Raw genomic sequence first — 19,397 nt, 5'->3', positions numbered from 1 at the left:
TGCGCAAACAACGCTGACACCAAATCCTACAATGTGGTGCCTTCCATAGTTCCAGTTACAGGTGGGTACCCACCAACACGGCTACCCACCAAATCCTACATATACTAAGTAAAATAGAAACATCATCACCCCACCCCACCCATCTCCCCACCCCGCCCACCTCTTTCCCCCTTTTCTTCCTAATGTCTCAACAAACGTAACGGATTTGTAAAAATGTTACATGGAAAAAATACGAGAGACATTACACATACCTTTGTAAATCAAGAAAATCTTTAATAAAAATATTGAAAAATAGAAAAGAATGCAAAACATCCTAACTTCCTCCTATATAATTAATTGCATGGTCTTTCCTAATAGTAAATGCCTGCAGATGTGTTTTTCTGATTTGGCACGTTACAACAGACATGAATCCTACCTGTAGGTTAACAAATGAAAATGACACCCAAGCACCTTTGGTAACATGCAACTTTTATTCATAACAGGTGGGTAGCCGTGTTGGTCTGCCATAGTCGAAACAAAATAGGAAATTCTTTCCAGTAGCACCTTAGAGACCAACCAAGAACAAACTCAGTTGGTCTCTAATGTGCTACTGGAAAGAATTTCCTATTTTGTTTTTATTCATAAGTATCTTACTGACCCAGGAATAGAGGACTGACAGCTTACATTTGCAGTCTGCACAGGTCAAGCATCAACTCATCTTCATCTCAAATTTCCCATTAGTGCATCTCAAGTTATTTGGGCAGCATGAAGGAAACTATATCCCCTGAATGGTATAGAACCCAGTCAACTCTCACATTTCAAATTAATTAAGCTTATTAAAGCACAGGATAATTTTTTTTGTTTTATGCTACCTGAATCAGTAAGGTCGTAAGTGGTGAGGTGACTGGAAACAAGTGCAAACCACAGGAAGAAAAACGCAATTCCTAGTTAGCCATCAATAAGGTGAGAATTCCCTGTCAGCCACATGTTATTCTAGCCAAGGGTATGGGAGTCTTAAAAGTAACAGGCATGCTAGCTTCAGGTCTCTGCCACATTGACACTCACAAAGATTCACTGACATTCACCTACAGACTAGAAAATCCACGCAGTTTCAGAATGGCTATCTTCCATTTTTCTTATCCCTGCTATTTCAGAAATTGTAGATAGTCAAAGTATGCTTCTTTAATGTATAAGGAAATATTTTAAGCAAAAAATAGTAGTAGCAAAAAAGAAAGAAAAATAGTATGTTCCTCACACAGGTTTGCATAGGCTTAAAAGGTTCCCATTTCATCTGCTTAAAGGCAAGACACCAAAGCAATTAAGGCAATCTGAGCACCTCCTACCCACCCAACCAGACCTGTCCCAAAAGATCATGCCTACATCACAATAATCTGAATAAAATTATTTTGAAGGAAATATGTTCATGAAGTAAGCATATTTATAATTGCAGTCATAAAAATTCATCTAACATAATCAAACTGATTTCACATTCCAAGCCTCATTATTTGGGTTTTCCTGTTATCAACCGTATTCTTTTGTCATCCATGAGATATTGCTAGCTTGTGAAACCACTTTAGCAAAGCACGATAGTGTGTGTTTTATAACTCCAAGGACAAAGTCTTGTCATTCATTTGCTACCAGTATCTCTGACAAAGCCTTGAATTCTTTGCATAGAATTCAGACGCTATGACTAGTTGGGATACCAAAATATGTGGAGTTATCTCAAGTTACGGTAATCACTCCCATCTAAAACTCTCTGGTGGCTTTGCAAGATATCTGCTATAAAAACGTTAAAACACTGCATGGCCTCACTTGCTTGTTGGTAAATGGATCTGCTTTCCTTGCACGTCTTCTGTTTCAACAACACTGCTGAATGCTCCATTTTTTGGCTAACGCTTTCTGTCATCTCAAATCTTGTAGATGGAAATCAGCATAGCATTTTGTGTTCACTGAAACCCAAGTACTGTACTCGCATTTAGAATGCTACTTTCTTTATTCTAGTTTTGCAACTCATCCCTTCATGAATTTCTTTTGCTTTTATCATTATTTTAATAGTGTTAGAAAATTTGAGTAGCTTGTGTTTCCACATTACAGCAGCAAGAGTACTGGGGGCACACTATCAATTTTGTTTTCAACTTCACTTTCCTTTCTCTCATTGTCCTGTTTCCTTCCTGCCCCCTTCCTTGCCTATTCCTTCTGCAGCTGGGGATCACCTATTAAGCTAAGGCTGTCGTCTTATGCAAACCTACTAAGTGACAGTAAATACCAGTTACTTTAAGAAAACATGCACAGACCTATTGCATGTATGGTGTTAGTTTTCTCTTAGTATCTGAAGTTTACAGGTCTGGTGCCAATATAACGCTAGCTCCCTGCAAACTACAGTATAGTCCTCCAACAAATACAGCCTAGGAAGAAATACAAAGACTGCCTCTTCTCTGGCATCCTGTCCCACTCCCTCCCATCCCCAAGTACTGACCTGATTCAAAGGCAACAGCAGAAGAAAAAGTTTCTTTCTCTCAGCATGAGGTATGTCCCCTGATATAAATTCAGACACATCACGTTCCTTTCTAGCCTTGCTCTTTGGTCTGCTGAAGCTGTTAGCAGCAGCAAATATTAGGTGGGAGAACAAAGACTTAAGTTGGTATTATCTGTTAGATAAAAGCATCTGGGTGAAAGGGGACAGAGATTTTTTATATATCTTCAGTTTCACACTGTGTTGTCTGCCAAAGCATTCCAGAATATGTTTGTTCATTTGTTTATGTCATTTATAATTCACCCTTCACCTGAAGGTTCCAGGAGGTTGGAGAATACATAATATAATATTTTAGCGGCAGTTTATTCATTTTCAGCTTTGCATTCTTGTTATTAAAAAAGCACGCCTAGACATCCCCTTGTTGCGCCTATAACCTACGTTTAAGGTAAAACAAAGTATTTCATCATCAGTATAGTTCACTGTAAAATCACAACATAATAAAACAACAAAGCAGCCACAGCAAAGGCATTCTCAGTACTTAATACACCCCAACCTGAAGGTGCATCTTCACCTCTGGACAAAAAGAACACAGTTGAAGAGAGACACATCTTAGAGGGGAGGTCATTCCATCGGCATGGAGTTGCTACAGAGAAAAAGCCTTCCATGAATCCCCTTGCCATGGACCCCATTCATTCATTCATTCATTTACAGTCATGAATATCCTATAAAATATATTGAAGCAATTTTATAGTAAAAACATCAACACTAAAAACAATTCAACATATACAAACAATTTAATTTTCCATATATAACAACAGCTAAAAACAATGGTCATATCCTAGATACAGACAAGGTACAGGCACCACAGGTTCTTAAAAAAATAGGCAGGTTGGCATGGCTTCTCTGTCATCTACTAGGAATGACACAGCAAGTTATCAATCGCTGTTGCCCCTCCAGCCTAAAAAAATATTGGCTTTGTAGAGAACATCATGACTGAAGTGTGTTGAGGTTATCCAGTGCATAAGAATGCACATACACATCCTTGATACTTTAAATGCAATCTGATAGCGGATCACTTGAAAAAAAGGGAGGTAACTCAAGCTGTGATTTTATGTACAGTAATCCCTTGGAGGAAGTCCCACTGAGCTCAACAGAGCTCACTTCTAAGTGGGCATGTATGGGATTGCACTGCCAGGCTCTCTAGTGAAAACAGATAAGCAGATGTATCTGTTTATAATAGGGGTAAAAGTAGTAGAATGCTCTACCATATAGATTTCCTGAGTGGGCCAAGAAAAAACACACGTAATTTTGACTGGCAAAAGAATTATTGATTGCTGTCCAGGAAGGAGGATCCACAATTTTCCTTATCAGTCTTGTAACTAATACAGTATTGTGCATCCTGGGGTCTCCCAATCTGCAATAATGTTTGCTATTATGCTTTGCCAAGCATTTGGCATACCTAACAAAACATACAAACAAAAAGTTCATTTAAAAAAATGCTCTCTAGGCCACCCCTTCCAAGCTTGCACACAAACACACCCCAAAAAGAGATAGAGAACAGAATTAGAAGTAGTAACAAAAATTAATGCGGCACCTGTTCACTGGTTAATTTACTTTGAGCAATCGTATTATATTACAACCAAAGGCATCAACCATTCACTTAGTCCAGGATGTAAGTCAATCCCCAAACTTAACTGCCACCAAAATCTTCTGATTCTGGAAAGGATTGGATGGGTGGAGAAAAAGTGGTCACCCGCTGTTGGAGAGAATGCTTTTTTGATGCATTTTAAGACAAGACATCAAGCCGATAGCTAAATTATTAACAGCAAGGCGGCTGCTGTCCTTAAACCAACCCAATTACCCCAAAATGAGAAAGAAACATGCAAATAAAACAAAGTACTCACAATACTCTGATAGGATTCACTATGGTTTCTCAAAAGTCATTTTCACACTCAGAAGTAAAATCTCCAGAACAGAGTGGAATATTGTATAAATTACCACTGCACCAGATACTGAAGCCACTTCCTCAAACAAATTAAACCATATTTCTTAAACATTGTAATCTAGCACTGTACAGATACATCTATGTTAAATCTAAATTAAATCCAATGCCTTCTTAATTCAATGTCTTTATTTGTAACGTGCTTCAGCTACCTTTTCTACTAAGATTATATCCAAGGTGACGTAATTGTGGTCAGCCATAATTAGACCTTTCAACTTGCAATATGACCTCTGCATCCTGTTGCGAGGAGAAACAGCACTGAACCAAAAGAAATATGGACACTACAACACCTAACAATAGGTATTCATCTGTCCTGGCTGATGTGTTTTAAAAGCCACAGTGGCAATCCATTCTTTTTGTCTCCCCCTACATATAAGCAGCGATGCTGATCAAATGCAGACTGACAAGAGTGAAAGGTCTGATGAATTAGCACATTTCAAAGAAGTTTCACATCAGGCTCTGTGAACAGCAATCTCCACAGTTATTTACACTGAAGTCACTTAAACAACATTCATTCCTACTTGTGCTTCTATGAAAATTTTAAAAACTAAAAAAAGCTTACTCAAACCAGAGGTGCTAACAGTTAGTTTTGTATATCCAGGCCTATTTTAAATGCATTATTTTGCTGACAACTAATGCTGGCCATGACCCATATAATAGGGTGATGAAGACAGAAACACTGGATTTATGTGATCTGGGCTCTCTGAAACCAGTAGTCAGCAAAGGCCAAACAGATGCAATCTAGCTGTCTCCTGCTGAGTAAGGAAGATTGGTGCGCCAATGCTGTGTTCCTGTTGCATCTTTTGTCTTTAATTTTCCAAGAAAATTGTTTTGCAGGTAACAAAAGGAGGAGAAAAAACCCATAAAAAGCAGCACATTTTGCCAACACATAATTTCTCCCAAGAAATGCTTGTTTGTATGTTTGCTTGTAGTCATCATGCTATAATTTGTGTTAATACAGAAAGCACAGATAAAGTGAAGTAAAAGTTTTCCTCATTTTATTCCTCATCGTCAAAATTCTAGGCAAAAAATATTTATAAACTTTAAAGTGGAACATTTAAGCATCATTACTTTAACTGGGAAGCTGGTGTTGTGTGGTACCCAAGAGTTCAAATTTTACCTTTTCCACAAACACACTAGTGTTCAGTCTTAAGCTTACTATAGAAGAAGTCCCACTGAATTCAATGGGACTTAGTTCTGAGTAACATGCTGTAGATTGGCCTACCGGTACTTATATGACCCTTTACTATTTCCCCACAGAATGGGAAATGATAATTTAGCAGAGAAAGTGGGAATTTTGATATAGTCGGACTCTAACTCCCATCAGCTCTAACCAACATGGCCAATGATAAAGGCTGATGGGAGCTGTACTCCCAACAACGTCTGGAGGGCTGCAGTGTCCCTGTCCTTGGAAATTTAGCATAATGTGCACCTTCACCCTCATTGTTCGGCCCATTCAGCTCCAAGGGCCTTCTGGCCGTTTCCTCAATGCAAAAAGTGAAGTTACAGGGAACCAGGCAGAGGGCCTTCTTGGTAGTGGCACCCATCCTGTAGAACACCCTCCCTTTAGATGTCAAAGAGATAAAAATTGTACAACTTTCCAAAGTTATCTGAAGGCAGCCCTGTATCAGGAAGCTTTTAATGCCTGGTGTTTTGTTGTGTTCTTTTACATTCTGTTGGAAGCTATGCAGAGTGGCTGGGGAAACTGAGTCAAATGAGCAGAGTACAAGAAATAAATTGTTGTTGTTGTTGTTGTTGTTGTTGTTGTTATCATCATTATCACCATCATACCTCCATTTCAAGTAACTGTAATTTGTCATTATTTCCAAACCTAGACAACCTGTGGTTAGTTACCTCCAAGGGTCTTCTGGTGGTTCCCTCACTGCCTTTCAAGTAAAGGTGTTTAATACTGAAAGACCTATTTCGGAAAACTCAGGAAAAAACTTTGAAAGGTAAATGCCACTAGCCCGAAAAGAAGCCATGGGAAACGATTTGAATATGTCTATCTTTTTTTTTTTTAAGAATTAACTGAATTGTCTTTCATCTCAGCTAAACTTAAAAAACAATGGTTTATAAAGTTTGGGTACACACAGTGAGACTCTGAATTCCCACACCTACCACTGAACAGCAGGTACTCAAATTATTAGACAAAATGCTTTTGGAACTCATAGGAGCATGGGGAGCTGCTGTTAAAAAGAAAACTATGAGTTAAAATGCCCACAGACGGTTCACACGTCTTTGCATGTCCTTAAATGGGCTCTCAGGATTGCAAGTCCAGTGGCTGCTGGAAATTATATTTGCAGCTGGGAAGGTGGGAGGAGGCAAACACCACAGAATCATCTGCTTCTTAGTTCACAGAACAGTTGAGTGTTGTATTCAACATTTGAAAAATGAAAAATTCATTTAGTACATTCTACAAAAACAAAAAAGAAATGACAAAAATTATATGATGAATAAAACAACTTCGTGTATCTGAAGAAGTGTGCAAGCACACGAAAGCTCATACCAAGAACAAACTTAGTTGGTCTCTAACGTGCTACTGGAATGAATTTTTTTATTTTTTATTTTGTTTTGACTATGGCAGACCAACACGGCTGGCTACCTACCTGTAACTACAACTCTTTGATTTAGCCACATTGTTTATATGACATACACTTTCCTGAACCAATTATATGTAACTTTAAACCTCAGTGTTGGAAACATTTGTGCTACAGCCCTAAAAGGACATGTAAATGGGAGGCTTCTTAGGACCTCAGAGACAAAACAATCTTGCTCAGGACTTAATAAAAACCATCAAACAAAGCAGAGTCTGAAACTTCCTAGAAACAGTTTATCTTCATTTTCTACTGCTAATTTTCAGTGTCTTTTGGTCAGAGATCACATGCACCTTGATTGGATCTTCAGTGTAATGACCTTGCTTGCTGGAAACCCTGTGGCATTAGGCTCGGGGGGGGGGGGGAATTGCTAAGACCAGGAAGAGGATTAAACACAAAATTCTACTACCGGTAACTAATTTCCCCTCCAGTCAGTGTTAGAAACTGAGATATGAAAGCTAGGAGCTAAATGGCACCTTAAACCTAGGTTATAGGCGCAACAACGAAATGTCTAGGAGTGCTTTTTTCATAACAAGAATACAAAGCTGAAAATTAATGAACTGCAGCTAAAATATGTTCATTTTTCACATGGTCTAGTCCTTCCCCTGCTCACCCCCCTAATATTCTTAAGAGGGTCTCTTCTCCAGTCTTCAGAGAGCAGCTGGAATTGAGGAGGCAGAAAAGGGTCCTCCTTTCCTTCCACTCTGCAGTCTTAATCTGAAATCTTAGGCGCAGTACTGTGCCTAGAGCTCAGAAACTGCTCGCACTAATGAAGTTCCCTGTCGCAAAATGTGCCTAGAACAATGGGAGTTTTGAATGCTGGCTCCAGTGCACAACTGCCTTCCTCGTAGAAAATTAATTCATGAAGCAACTACACAGCAATATTTTGTAGTTTTGTGTTTAAACTGTGACAATACTGCTTGACTGATACTTAGATTTATGGCTTAAAAGCAGTTGTATCCAGTAATAAATGTTTTGAGTAAATTGCTGATATGGATTCATTAAACATTTTACAAGAGGACAGTAAAACAGTTAGTATGGCATTAACAAATTCAAAGTGATAATGATTATATATATATATATATATATATATCGTTTGTGCCCTGCTCAGAAAATATTTCAAATTAAAAGAAAGCATTCTTTAAAAAGAAAGAATGAAAAAATAGAGCAACCAAAAATTTCCCTTTTCCATAGCAATGTTCAAAAAAATGTATACTTCAACAACAGTATTAATAAAGACATTCTGACAGTTCTGACACCACCTTCAAGATCTTAGATGCCTTAATTCAAAGTGTGCCATTTCTTCAGCAAAAAACCATGAGACAAGATAATACTTGTCTGGGTAACATACTATTTAATTTTTGCATTGTTTTTGCATGAATGCATACATGCATAAACAGGGCTGCTATCGCCCAATTCTCCCCATTCTTCAAAGAGCTCTATAACAGGCAAATTCTCATCATTATGTTGTGTACTACAATACCCCCTGTCTCTTTTGGCCTGGACAATCTGAGGTCAATATATTTATAAGCTTTGTTAACTACTAACCACTATGGTGCAGGCCTGTGAAAGACTTGAGGAACAGTCTTGTTGCCTTTAATTCAGTGTCGTGCTGTAAAATATTAGATGGCTGCTATCCATCCTCTAACTAAACTTAGGCTCTCATCCAGTCCACCACCAAATTTAAGTACTGTCCAGGACAGGCATAGGCAAACTCGGCCCTCCAGATGTTTTGGGACTACAACTCCCCTCATCCCTGACCACTGGTCCTGCTAGCTAGGGATAATGGAAGTTGTAGAATTGTTTTATATATGTCTGTAAAGAAGAACCTAGAGGAGCACATTTTCTATGGGCCTTTAAAAAAAACCCAACCAACTCATCTTGGGCATTCCTGTCCCAAGTGATGCATTTAAAAAAAAAAAAAACACCACACTCACACACTATCTATCTATCTATTATAAAGCAAATGAACACAGAATTCTTTGTTTACAGGCTATTTTGCAGTAATTAAGACCTTGTATGATACTGAAAAATGACAACCCACGAAGAGATCAAAGCACTGTGAATGGTATGGCACCATAACTTAAACCACAAAGGGTATGTGGAGCAGATAAAATCCCTTTGAGTTCAGTTTTAAACCAACTGTCCTCTGTAGATTGGTGTGTGTATGTATGCTGGAGAACAACACATTTTTACTTTTAAAAGCCATAACTGAAAACCCATCCAGATGTTCAGAAATATTTCATAATGGGTTGTAAATCCACTGTGGAACCTGCACTTAATTACTATCCATATGCTTTCTTCATGGCCCCAATACTGTAACTGTACTAGAACTACATATGATCCTCATGGACTTCTTTCAAGCCGCATTCTTCAAATGGATTAGCATATCATCAAATGCCTAAAACACACAATAGTAAGCAAGGTGTGGGGATGACATTTTAAATGCATAAAACACATTTGTAAGATACTGCTGGTGCCAATATAGTGACTTAATGAGCCTTCACCAACCTGGTGTCCTCCATAACTTTTGGACTAAAACTGGGACTGCCTTGGGCTGGTGGGAGTAGTACTTCAAAACATCTGTAGGGCACTAGGTTGGTATAAGTTGGATTAAAATACTAACAGAGTAATGCAAAGCATGTCTATTCAGAAGCAAGTCCATAAGTAAGTATGGCTGACACTCAGGCAAACATGTATAGGATCACAGCCTTAGAGAACAAATGAACAAACCTATATTAGAGGGAGTCATTACCTTGTTTCAATACAAAGTTTCTTGAAAGACGGTGGCATGTGAGGTTTCTACTCTATTTGTGAGCAAATATATTTGGCAGCAGCCTCAGAATGTCACGACCGAAGCAAAATAAGCTATAGTTTTTTTGTTTTTTGTTTTGCTTTTGTATTTCAGCATATATTCTGCATATCACATTTTGGAATACTTTTTTTTTCTTTGTGGGGTTTTTTTTTTGTATATGGATGATACATTCCGAAGACGACTAGCATCTACTAATTGCTGGTATACCTCCTGCCAAACTAGCGTATAATATTTACAACAGCAGCCTAATATCACAATGTCTTATGTCCTGGTATATCATCTATTATGACTATTTGCTAACAGTCTTGAGTCATAGGATTGGGGCCATAATTATGATAACCACAATTATACCCAGATCTCATTTCACACAAAGCATATAATTCGTGCTGAACTGTCTCTGCCAATAACATAAACTGTACGGTAACTTCTATGCTGTAGAGATTCTGCCTTGTGTTATCTGTAACCACAATAAAACATTGTGGAATCAGATGCTAGTTGGCCACTGGCAGTGATGGATGAGACAGCACAGCACAACTTGCTCTTTCACAGCTATATTTCCTCTTCAGTGCTCTGATGATAGCAGTACAAACTTTTTTGTCAGTGAAGTGCATGGATGCAGTTCCAAAGTTAGAAGGGAAACAGATAGGATCACTAACAAGGTGTCATCTTCACAATGTCAATTTGCTGGCCAAAACATTATTTTAAACAGATGTCCGGCTAAATTCCATCAATGACATCCCATTTACAGGCTCAACAGCTCACTATATATTTGTGATTGCAAAAATCGGCAAAAACTACCACATGAACATGCCAAACTTTTGAACATGTAGAGTATTCCTGGGTGTTCATTAATTCTGAATTGTTCCACAGACCAGCGTAGTATCCAAGCGAGATTCCAGCTTTTAAAATCAATTACTTTTGTTATAAATTATCACTATCTACAATTTCACTGAAGTAAAATTAGAAGTGTGATTATAACCATTGGTCATGCTGTCTGGGACTGATGGGAGTTGTACTCCAGTAACATCTTGAGTACCACAGGATCTCCATCCCTGCAGTATGGCGACAGAGCTACTTGATGTTACCCAAGTTTCAAAGGCAAAAGAGCCCTGCCAGGAAAAGTTCTGTGATGGATTCTATGGAGGCAGGTTGAGGAAGAGGTCAACTGGCCCCCGAGCAGGGAAGCTGGCCCTTACGATTGTTGGAAGAGATGTAGGAATGAATAAGTTTTCTCCACCGAGGTTAAACAAACCACAAAACCAGGTAGATTGAGTGAACACAGAGAATGAGGTTGAGGAATTGTGAGATTCAGTGATGGGGGCAGGGTGCAGAAACCATTTTAGAATATTGCAGTAATAGTCACAGATCGCCATGAACAGGGGAAATGTATTTAATTATTTAAAGCACACCACTATGTGTATGGAAATATGCCAGATGTCCTTCCTCTCAAACCACTTTTCATGCTTTCCTCTTGCAAGGATGAGCCACAAAATCATCTGCAGTTCAGACTTGCATTTACTTGTGTCTTTTTAACACACCTTATAGTTCCACACCTTTGTGTGAACTAATCCAACACACATGACTTTTTCCAAACCACCTTTGTCAGCTGTGTAATGATGAGCGCCAAATTAGGCCCATCTGTTTAAATGGAAGGGAGTTCTCCTCCTATAAACTATGCTTCATTAACTGGTAAAGAAACTGCCAGAAGCTGCCTTCCAAAATTCCTGAGTGGCTGGCAAAAGATTTCATTACTCTCAGTTGTTATCTGGATTAGTCAATGTCCTGCAGTTTGGAGGATAAAACAGTATCACGGAACTGCTCCACTACTCCATTCAATCTACCCTGTCATGAAAGAGGTTCTGAACTCTACACATTATGAGTTCTTAAATGCTCTATGGGGTATATTTCAGTGTTAACCTATAATTTAACACTGGAGCTTAAAACACTTTCCTTGGGCAACTGTTGGACAGCCTTGATGTGAAAATTAAGGATGTTAACAAACCTAAATTAACAATGTTTTGAATAAAGTATAAAATAGCTTTACAAAGCAGTTTAACCACAGTAACAATTGGAAATACTTTGGATATTCTATGCAGAAGACAGAAATCATGGATTAAAGAAAATTGAGCATATGGGATGTATTCAACATTAGTCCTACTTACAGTAGACCCATTTAAATTAATGGGCATGAATAACTCATGTTTATTAATTTCAATGGGTCTTCTTGAAGTAGGGATTTAGTTGGAGGCAACACTGTGAAGACTCATAGCCATGACAGTGAATATAAAGAACCGTATCTCTCACAGGCCACTATAAACTTGAGATTTGTTCTACCAATATCAGGTTAACAAAATATATGAACTACTATTACCATTCATTATTAATTCAATTTATATCTTGCCTTTCCTCCATGAAGTTTAAGGTAGCTTACATAGGTTCCCCAGACAGAAAAGCATCCAGACACTGACCAGAATTCAGGCATACTTGGCTTCAGCAAAGCTGTTGCATCATGTGTGCTCAGACCAGGTCTCATCACTTGCCAACTTCCTTGTCTAGCAAGGATCAAACCATTCATTCCTTGTCAATCCAAATTTTGTCAATGTCTTGGTAATGGAATAAATGAAATCAAATCCTTGAAAACCCCTGGTCATATTTGTGCAGCCTGGAACACGTGTGCCAACAGCCACATGCAAGTGGCAAGAAAGAGGAAACTAGCGTTTTAAAAAAAAAAAATCCTGGGTTTTCTGCAATTACTACAGGGACTGAGCAGAAACCCAAGATTGCGGGGAAACTTTTTTATGTCAGTTCCAGTCTTGGTAGTGTCCTTTGTGAAGCGAGAGTATGTCCATGTAAGTTCTCTGTAACCACATAAAAGTTTCTGAGGGCACACTCTTGCCTTGTGCAGGAAGAGGCATCTGCCAAGTCAAAAGCGATTATTCTTTTACTATGCTTTGGGCCGGGACAGCATGGTTCCCTGTGTGAACTTGCAAATGGAGCACTGTTAGTCCTTGCCAAAAACAGAGCACCAGAAATTCAAATGAAACTTCCCAAGTGACAGCATGCCCCAGACAACTCTAGAACAATACAAACAATTGTAGATAGGCAAGCTTCCTCCTAATTGTCTTGTGTTGTACTGGCTCGGAAATGAGCAGGGTTATTTCTGGGGGCACAGGGAAATGGCTTATTTTCTGAACTGATCAGACTTTGAAAAGAAGCAGCAGCAGCAGCCAAGCCCTTTCTCCTCAAAAGATCCTCTCCTTAAAGATTAACTAGCCACTGGTGGTGTGAGGAGCAGGAGCAGCAGCAGCAGCAGCAGCAGCAGCAGCAGCAGCACCAGCACTTCATTAGGAGAAGGAGATGGGGAGATATGGCTCCTCTTTCTGATTCCCTGGCATGCTGCATATCAGGATGAAAGCCCTGGTGGCCAGTGGAAGATGCAGCTCACCCCACATCTCACAAGGACCACTGAGCCTTTCATCCTAGTAGGCCACCAAAAAGAGAGAAGAGATCTCCCCCAGGACCACCACTGGTTAGGTAAAACGGGGTTGATCATCACAGCTTGGACTGTGAAACTGAGGCCTCACTCAGTACCACATTTACAGAATACTGGGACTAAATCAATGGAGAAGTGGTATTATGCAACATGGAAAGGTGCTTGTTTTAGAAAGGGGTCCTTCCCAGAATTTTCAACTCCATGATGCTTAGCTGATCAGATTTGTGCAGCTTGGAACATGTGTGCCAAGTCACATGTGCTCTGCTGAGCCACAGTCTCCCTCCATCATGTATAAGACATGACTGGCTTAGTCGTGTGCTTTCCCAAAGAGTTGGCACAATCCTCACTATTGTGTGAGTAGCAACAAAGAATTTAGTATGTCTAGGAGGAGAAAATAGCTAAGGTCAGCCCAGCTTGCACGCATCTTGCATTTTTTATTGTGTCAATCTCTGAAAGTAAATTTGTGTAACCAGATAATGACAAATAATGTAGTGACTCAAAGAACAATAAAAGACTGTCATATGCCTCATGACTCACAGCAATGGTGAACTCTCTTGCACAGCCACAAAAAATAATTAAGATATTCAATTTAGAAGAGTTAAGTCATGCTATGTGTTTTAACCCCATGCGGCTTTTAAAATCACAAATACATATAAACCAGCACTATGACTTTGATAAGCATGGCTTCAACACTAATCTTCCTAACAACCACAACAACTAGGTAACACAGGAAGCTGCCTTATACAGAGTCACAGACTGGTTATTCTAGTTCAGTACAAGCTGACTGGCAGCAGCTCTTCAGAGTTTGAGACAAGGATTTCTCAAAATCATACTTTCAGATGCTTGGAATTGAAGCTGGAACCATCTGTGTCCCAAGCATATTCTCTACCACTGAGCTATGGCCCTTTCTTTAGCAATTCAGGCATGTCCAACTCCCAAGAGACTGTGATCTATTCCCAGTATTAAAATCTGGCAGTGATCTACCCATTGTCATGGAGGGAGGAGGAGCGTGCATAGGGTAGGTGGGTTGCCCAGAGTTTTTTTGGGTAGGATTGCACAAAGATTTTTAACTTTCCCCCCATAACTTTTTGGACACATTAAGGATCCCACGATCTACCAGGGTCAGCCGGGGATCTACCCTCAGCCAAACCACTGGAAGCCTCATGCTGACAGTGGCTGTGGCCTCACTACAGATGCACATGGACATAACACACAACATCTCCTTCCTCAGTAGATCCATGTAGATCAGCTGAGGAAAGGGGTGTTATCCCCCCCCCCCTCGCGCACAATAAAATGATCAATGTGATGACTGGTGAGTAGCCTTCAGGGAAGTGAGCTAGCTGGATAAATTTAATCCTTTTCACCCAGTTCAGTGTGCACCAAGGTCATCAGATATCATCAAGTGATGAACCTCAGCTGATGGGGATGCAAATCACCCACTCCACTCATTAGATGATTGGTGCTTCCTTGATCATCAGATCAATATGCATCCCCATCAGGGCGCTAGGCTAGACATAAAGGTTCAGAATTCTTCATCCACCCCAATCTAGCTTCTTTCTTTTCTTTTTGTTGCCACCACCAAAATCAGTGAGCTCTTGAAAGGAATAGGGGCGCAGAAAAAAACTGCTTAGGAGATCAGTGTAAAACATCTAGGGGGCACCAGGTTGGGGGAAGCCTGGGTTAAAGTGTAATTTAAAATGAGTCCCCCTCCCCAGCCCTTCCAGAATACTATTAAATGGATGGATTTCTACTTAACAAGATTATATCTGTGTATTCAACACAATGCAAAACTGATATTGAATACTGTTTTCCTAGAAATGAGGCTAAACATTACTAAGCTCTTAAAAATGAGTATTAGCTTGCACTATTAATGCAAGTATCAGTGGGCACTATTACTTATCCACTTACCACATCAAGGTCTTGGGAAACCCTCCGTTTGCGAAGCTCTTCCATCCTCTCACATACATCAGTAAAGCAGGTATTATAATAATCTGCATATTGCTCAGCCAGGTCATCAATGTTGCCCAATGATCCATCCTATAGAAAAAATAAGAAAGGAATGGTTATTATTAAACCATTTTCAGTGGACATGAATAAACTATTTTAAGTGCAATGTGAAGAGTTTGTCATCTTGATGTAAAAAGCTCTTGAAGAATTATAGTGACTACAGTGATGTAGTAGAAATATATAAGAGAACCAAGAACAAACTCTAAGGTGCTACTGGACATTTTTAATTTTTTTTAAATATATATTTCTACTGTGTCAGGCAAACACGGCTACCTACAGTGATGTAGTCACTACTTTTACAGAACTGTTTTTATAGACAAGAACAAGAGTCTTCCCAGGCAAACATGTTTGCATTTGAGCTAATGAATGATGTCAAACCTTAAAAGCCATTCAGAAACTTCATAAGCAGTGTTTAAAAGAAAGAACAGATATTAAAGTCTTTATATTTATATTAGCATACAGGCGATACCTATAAACAAGGCAAAGGTAGTCTGTCAATATACCATAAGATTAGCAAAAGCATTAGAACTTGAAAGTTAATTGACTGAGCAAGTGCATATTTTCCTTCAGAACATATTTTACCTGTACTATAAAGATAAATGAAACTGGAAATACCAATTTCAAATTAATCCACAAAAGATTTACTGGTGTACTGCTCTGTCAATATTGAATCCATAGGATATGTGTTGAAGATATACTCTAAGGCATTTGAGAAAGTCACTTTTATTTGCACAAAGCCACCACTTTATCAACAAGAATCTCCTGTCAAACCAGTGTTCAAATCATGTTGTTGGAAAGCACTGAAGTAAAATGAGACAGAACCTAAGCATGCCAGTGAATTACTAAAGCAACACTAAGTATGACTGTTTAACTGGGTAGGAGGTTTTTTTGTTTTTTTTAATGGCTATAGATGTTCAGGGCATACTTAAGACTACACTTGTACCTGCTATCAGAAAAGTTACTTACCATGTTCTACAGTTACATTAAGTAATTCCAAATGTAGGTTTAAAATAGTTGAATGTTATGGTCCAGGACTCTGGAAACTTCTGGTGTGCTAAGGGAGTGCCTGGGGCATCAAGGATCCTGATAATTGGAGATACCGGTATGTTGTTTCTGGACTATCTAGCAGCAAGACTGCTCTATTCCTGTCCCTCAAGTGGTTCCTTGCTAACACTCTTGGATACCAATGACCTCTTTTCCTATTTTTGCCACCATGCCGCTCCCAGTTGCAACAAGAGACACCCCAGTTTTGTCTGAGTGCTTGCTGTAGAAGAAATTCAATGCCCCATTAACTGAAGTCTAAGCTGCGGAGAGGTGAGCCAAAACATACACTTTCCCCAGATTCTGACACCGGACTATCCTTCTGTGCATTTTGTTGCTGCCTGCTTGCAGGTCTACCAAGTTATGCTGTTGACCTATTGCCGTGACTTTAAGTGCTACAGTCTTACCCCTCTCAAAGCTTCAATCAGGGGACTCAACCTACAGCATTTCAAAATTCCTCCAGAAATGGCAGCACTATGGAAGAAGTAGCAAGAGATAGATAAGATAGAAGCAACACAGTGCTGTTTAATTGGATCCTACAAGCTGCTACCCACCTCATAGTATCATAAATAGCACGTGGTCCACAGCTTTCATAATGTATACAAAATCATTCACAACTTTGTTCTACATAGCTTGAATTGCATGAGTTTGTTATAAGACCAAGAAAGCCAGTTCCCTATCCACAACTAATCATTATCATTCTTCAAAGGCCAATCTGTTTTATTTTAACCTTCCGACACTTCCATTTCTAGATGTTATTTTACCATGATGCTTTTAAATTATAAAAAGGTAAGCTGTAGATAAATTTAGCTGCAACCCCCATTCAATTTACTTAGGCATATTCAAAGAATAATAAGTAGAAGTACACTTGAATAGGGACGCAGGTGGCTCTGTGGTCTAAACCACAGAGCCTAGGGCTTGCAGATTGGAAGATCAGCAGTTCGAATCCCCGCAATGAGGTGAGCTCCTGTTGCTCAGTCCCTGGTCCTGCCAACCTAGCAGTTCGAAAGCATGTCAAAGTGCAAGTAGAGAAATAGTTGCTGCTCCAGCGTGAAGGTAAACGGTATTTCCGTGCACTGCTCTGGTTCACCAGAAGTGGCTTAGTTATGCTGACCACGTGACCTAGAAGCTGTCTGCGGACAAACGCTGGCTCCCTCGGCCTATAGAGAAAGATGAGCGCGCAACCCCACAGTCGTCCGTGACTGGCCCTAACGGTCAGGGGTACCTTTAACTTTACCCTTGAATAAACAGCTATAGGTTGCAGAATTAACTCTGAAAAATAAGGGCAGCTCCTCCATCACTCTCAAACACAAACCACAACTCACCACTACTTTCCTAGGAAATTTCAATCTATAAAACTTATAACTATAACAGACTACCTTTGGAGAATTGCATTCTTGACTAGATCAGAAGTTTGAAACCAGCCATAAAGAACTGTATTTGTGAATCCTTGCATGGGCTAAGAGCTGCCAGACCCACAATGTGAAAGTAACTGGAACGTGTGATTTATCCAGTACTTCAGCCAAAGATCAATCACTTGCATGCAAAGCACCTGGCAAGATGATTAAAAAAAAACTTCTGAGCCTGTAGGTCTGGCAGATTAAATTCCAAACAAGGATTATTATTTTTTACCTGTTTACCTTATCACTTTTTTGTCAGGGAACTGTCCTCAGCTCAGCGCAGGGTGGTGGAAGGGCTCTCGGGATGCTACAAAGAGCCCCGGCCCCACCTGACCAGCAGCACCTCCTCTTCCAGCGGAGGAAGCAGCAATCTCTAGTGGGGAGGGGCATGCAGCTCTGAGGCTTAAGAGCAGAGGCTCTGGGGATGTTGGAGAGACCCTGCACCCCCCTCGCTCAGGAGACTCGTCATTTCCGTTGCCCCAAGTGCGCAGAGGGGTGAAAAGCAAAGAGGGGAGGCGGAGATTTCGGATACCAAAACTCTTATGTTGGCGTTCCAGCCGGAAGGGGCCACTCCCGGATTCTGCTAGTGACTGATACGGTCATGTTTTTCAGCACTCTGCACTGTAAATAGTTTGCACAATAAAACTGTTAAAAGACAGTTTGGACTCATGCCTGCTTACTAGTGAGCAAACCAACACAGACCTGACACTTGTTCACTTGGAACTGCCACAGTTCAAACAATATAACAATGCCAACATGAACAACAAGAAGTTTAACTTACTTTTATTTTCAGTCTGCTCTATTGTTTATGACTCATAGCTAGCTAATGCTGCTTGTAGATACACCACATTTTATTTATAATTCAAATGGGATGATCCAGCCATATTTATCACATACGTTTAAGCAATGAATCATACCTTTATTTTGAAAATCTGTATCTAAGTTAAAGGCCTATTTAAAAAACCTTGCAACAAAGCCTATGAAAACACATTTAAAAACCATAAAAATATATATTAAAAAATAAAAAATGAGTAAATCGCCACCAATGATTACTGAAAAGGCCAATATATCAGACAACAATGTCAGAAATCATAAGCAATACCTACTGATCTGTTGGAAGAACATTGGAATTAACTGTAAATTTATTTATAAACTGACACTGAAAACAACCAGTGCAGGTTTAAAGAAGGTGACTAATGTTAAAGAAGGTGGCTAATACATTTTTAAGTCTTTTTAAAAGCTATCCAGAAAATTACCTACAGTATACATATAAACACAAATAACAGCACTAACAATATCTAGTTTCCAGGCCCAGGAGATATGTATACTCGTTAACATGAGCATTTTTGCCAATATCGGCTCTGCTGCCTTGGAAATTCATTCTATAGTTCAACCTTTGCCAACCTGGTGCCCTCCAGGTGTTTTGGATTACAACAACTATGGTAGCTGAGGCTAATGGGGAGCTGTATCCAAAATGTCTGAAGGGCATCAGGTTGGCAAATGCTAAACTATAGCTGCTTCACTGGCAGAAACTTCTTCCAGAAGACATATTGCATAATTGATCCAACTCTTAAATCAAATAAGTTAATAAAA

At 39.5% G+C, this 19,397-nt stretch overlaps 1 protein-coding gene across 4 annotated transcripts in view; it reads right to left on the bottom strand.

The window, feature by feature from the left end:
- The window catches only part of SASH1 (SAM and SH3 domain containing 1), a 190,668-nt gene that overhangs the window by 83,757 nt on the left and 87,514 nt on the right, over positions 1-19,397 (bottom strand). For all 4 annotated transcript variants that reach the window (XM_033143957.1, XM_033143958.1, XM_033143956.1 and 1 more), the window contains exon 2: positions 15,265-15,393. In XM_033143957.1, coding sequence (XP_032999848.1) covers positions 15,265-15,393 — 129 coding nt within the window. The remainder of the gene's footprint in view (positions 1-15,264; positions 15,394-19,397) is intronic.

Source organism: Lacerta agilis, chromosome 3 (genome assembly GCF_009819535.1).
Source record: "Lacerta agilis isolate rLacAgi1 chromosome 3, rLacAgi1.pri, whole genome shotgun sequence".
Taxonomy (NCBI): domain Eukaryota; kingdom Metazoa; phylum Chordata; class Lepidosauria; order Squamata; family Lacertidae; genus Lacerta; species Lacerta agilis.
Note: the sequence above shows the minus strand (reverse complement) of the source record. Positions and strands in the feature narration are given on the sequence as shown.